Source organism: Cherax quadricarinatus, chromosome 14 (assembly GCF_038502225.1).
Source record: "Cherax quadricarinatus isolate ZL_2023a chromosome 14, ASM3850222v1, whole genome shotgun sequence".
Classification (NCBI taxonomy): Eukaryota; Metazoa; Arthropoda; class Malacostraca; order Decapoda; family Parastacidae; genus Cherax; species Cherax quadricarinatus.
In genome coordinates, this window is record NC_091305.1 from 40,974,444 (window position 1) to 40,978,536 (window position 4,093).

At 49.7% G+C, this 4,093-nt stretch overlaps 1 protein-coding gene across 1 annotated transcript in view; it reads left to right on the top strand.

Moving 5' to 3' along the window:
* The first annotated feature begins 1,694 nt into the window (after nt 1-1,694).
* Nucleotides 1,695-4,093, top strand: part of LOC138852704 (uncharacterized) — a 92,359-nt gene continuing 89,960 nt past the window's right edge. Inside the window, exon 1 of the mRNA XM_070085031.1 lies at nt 1,695-1,767. Within this exon, the coding sequence (XP_069941132.1) occupies nt 1,695-1,767 (73 nt within the window). The remainder of the gene's footprint in view (nt 1,768-4,093) is intronic.

Here is a 4,093-nt window from a genome sequence, read left to right on the forward strand (position 1 = left end):
GTGACTACCGCCCACAGGATGGGTATGTGGTGACTTCCGCCCACAGGATGGGTATGTGGTGACTACCGCCCACAGGATGGGTATGGGGTGACTACAGCCCACAGCATGGGTATGTGGTGACTACCACCCACAGGATGGGTATGTGGTGACTACCGCCCACAGGATGGGTATGTGGTGACTACCGCCCACAGGATGGGTATGTGGTGACGACCGCCCACAGCATGGGTATGTGGTGACTACCGCCCACAGGATGGGTATGTGGTGACTACCGCCCACAGGATGGGTATGTGGTGACTACCGCCCACAGCATGGGTATGTGGTGACTACCGCCCACAGGATGGGTATGTGGTGACTACCGCCCACAGGATGGGTATGAGGTGACTACAGCCCACAGGATGGGTATGTGGTGACTACCGCCCACAGGATGGGTATGTGGTGACTTCCGCTCACAGGATGGGTATGTGGTGACTACCGCCCACAGGATGGGTATGTGGTGACTACCGCCCACAGGATGGGTATGGGGTGACTACCACCCACAGGATGGGTATGGGGTGACTACCGCCCACAGGATGGGTATGTGGTGACTACCGCCCACAGGATGGGTATGGGGTGACTACCACCCACAGGATGGGTATGTGGTGACTACCGCCCACAGGATGGGTATGTGGTGACTACCGCCCACAGGATGGGTATGTGGTGACTACCGCCCACAGGATGGGTATGTGGTGACTACCGCCCACAGGATGGGTATGTGGTGACTACCGCCCACAGGATGGGTATGTGGTGACTACCGCCCACAGGATGGGTATGGGGTGACTACCGCCCACAGGATGGGTATGTGGTGACTACCGCCCACAGGATGGGTATGGGGTGACTACCGCCCACAGGATGGGTATGTGGTGACTACCGCCCACAGGATGGGTATGTGGTGACTACCGCCCACAGGATGGGTATGTGGTGACTACCGCCCACAGGATGGGTATGTGGTGACTACCGCCCACAGGATGGGTATGTGGTGACTACCGCCCACAGGATGGGTATGTGGTGACTACCGCCCACAGGATGGGTATGTGGTGACTACCGCCCACAGGATGGGTATGTGGTGACTACCGCCCACAGGATGGGTATGGGGTGCATAATAAACATATTAAACTAAAGTTTTCAACGAACAACGGCGCAGAGAGAGAATAATAATAATAATTATAATATAAAAACAATAATAATAATCGTAACAATAGAAAAATGGCATAATAACGACTTACGAACAATTCAAGATAGGAACAGCCTTCTTGAACATAACTTGTTCGTAAGTTGGGGGGGGGGCGTCTGTATACACAGAAAAGTATGTCCTTGAGTATATACATTGACAGATATACAAACACACTTGGAGTATACCTGGAGAGTGTTCCAAGAGTCAACGTCCCCGCGGCCCAGTCCATGACCAGACGTCGTGGTGGATCAGGGTCTGATCAACCAGACTGTTACTGCTGGCCGCGAACAACCGACACACAAACCACAGCCCGGTTGATCAGGTGCTTGTCCAGAGCCTTTTTGAAGACAGCCAGGGGTCTATTGGTAATCCCCCTTATGATGAACAGTCTTGGACCATTGACACTATACCCCTCAGTTACACAACCAAGGACACCACGGGTTTAGAGCAGGTCGTTCCTGCCTATCCCAGCTACTGGATCACTATGACAGAGGATAAACAAACTACAGATGTAGTATACACAGACTTTGCAAAAGCTTTCGACAAGTGTGACCATGGTGTAATAACACACAAAATGCGTGATAAAGGAATAATGGGAAAACTTGGTAGATGGATCTATAACTTCCTGACAAATAGAACACAAAGAATAATAGTAAACAGAGTAAAGTCTGAGGCAGCTACGGTGAAAAACTCTGTTCCACAAGGCACAGTACTCCCTCCCATTCTATTCCTCATCCTCATTTCTGACATAGACAGATGTAAACCATAGCTCCGTGTCTTCCTTTGCAGTTGACACCTGGATTACCATGGCAGTGACCTCAATCGAAGACATCTCAAGACAAGCGGACATCAACCAAATCTTCGAATGGGCCACTCAAAACAATATGAAGTTCAACGAGGATCCAGTAGCGATCAGTGAAGAGGCGGGGCCAGGAGCTGAGTCTCGACCCCTGCAACCACAATTAGGTGAGTACAATTAGGTGAGTACACACACACACACACACACACACACACACACACACACACAGAATGAGAGGTTGGAAGACATTGAAGGAACTAGGACATGTGCAAGGACCTTACCAGATACCTGTGGGGGCCAGGAGCAGGTGAGCAGGAAGGATAAACCAAGAAGCATAGGGGCCATAACTAGGGAAGGGACTGAAGGAAGGAACACTCCACGGGAAGGAACTAAAACACATCAGAGGATGCAATGAGAGTCACAGTGGGAGGTGGAAAGGGAGAGATCCGTGTTTGTCTATGGGCTAGACGAAGCTAAAGGGGAAACTTATGATGAAAGAAAGCAGGAGGAGAAAAAAGCGATTGAAGATATCATGAAGGTGATAGGCGAGGGGGACATGACCCAGGTGGCAAATTTTCGGAGAATTGGGTGGTTCACAAAGAAAAGGAATCGGCCTCTCAAAGTAATTTTCAAGGCAGAATCAACCCGAACCATGATCCTGCAGGAGAAAGCACGGCTGAGAGGCAAGCAGGAGTTCCGGAGTGTGTACCTCGATCGAGACAGAACACAGGACGAAAGGAAGACAATGAAAGAGAGAGTTCAAAAACGAAAGGAGAAATGGGAGGAAATGAAAAAGGAGAGCAGAATAACCCAGGATCAAATGGAAGGACAAGCACACCCCCCAGAAACACCTGCAGAAGGACTCCAGCCACGACACCCCCAAGGCAAGTGAACAATCCAAACCAACCATCACACACCGATCCCTGTGTTTCCACCCCCCGCACCACAGTTACAGTATTAGAACAGAAGTTGAAGGTTTGGTACACAAATGCAGATGGATTAACGAATAAACATGAGGAATGGCAAGAAAGAATCAATGAGAAGTCCCCAGACATCATAGCAGTTACAGAAACAAAACTCACGGAGACAATAACAGATGCAATCTTCCCACCAGGATACCAGATCATGAGGAAAGATAGAAGGGGCAGGGGGGGAGGTCGGGTTGCTCTGCTCGTAAAAAACAGATGGAAATTCGAGAAAATGGAAGGAATAGATGAGACGGGAGAAAGAGACTACATAGCAGGTACACTTCAGTCTGGGGAACACAAAGTGGTCATTGCAGTGATGTATAATCCACCACAGAACTGCAGGAGGCCAAGAGAGGAATATGAAGAGAGCAACAGAGCAATGGTGGACACACTTGCTGAGGTGGCAAGAAGAGCTCACTCCAGCAGAGCAAAGTTGCTGGTTATGGGGGATTTCAACCACAGGGAGATTGACTGGGAAAACCTGGAGCCACATGGGGGTCCCGAAACATGGAGAGCCAGGATGTTGGACGTGGTGCTGGAAAACCTCATGCACCAACATGTTAAGGACACTACCAGATGAGAGGGGAGGATGAACCAGCAAGATTGGACCTTGTGTTCACCCTGGGCAGCTCAGATATTGAGGACATCAAGTATGAGAGTCCCCTAGGAGCTAGCGACCACGTGGTTCCGTGCTTTGAATACATAGTAGAGCTGCAAGTGGAGAGAATAACAGGAGTTGAATGGGAAAAGCCTGACTATAAAAGAGGGGACTACATAGGGTTGAAGAACTTCCTGCGGGAGGTCCAGTGGGACAGAGAACTGGCAGGAAAGCCAGTAAATGAAATGATGGAATATGTAACAACAAAATGCAAGGAGGCAGTGGAAAGGTTTAGTCCCAAAGGCAACAGTAACAACGGGAAGACCAGAACGAGCCCCTGGTTTACCCGACGGTGTAAGGAGGCAAAAACAAAGTGCAATAGAGAATGGAAAAAGTACAGAAGGCAGAGAACACACGAAAATAGGGAGATCAATCTCAGAGCCAGGAATGAGTACGCACAGGTAAGGAGGGAGGACCAGCGACAGTATGAAAATGACATAGCATCGAGAATCAAGACT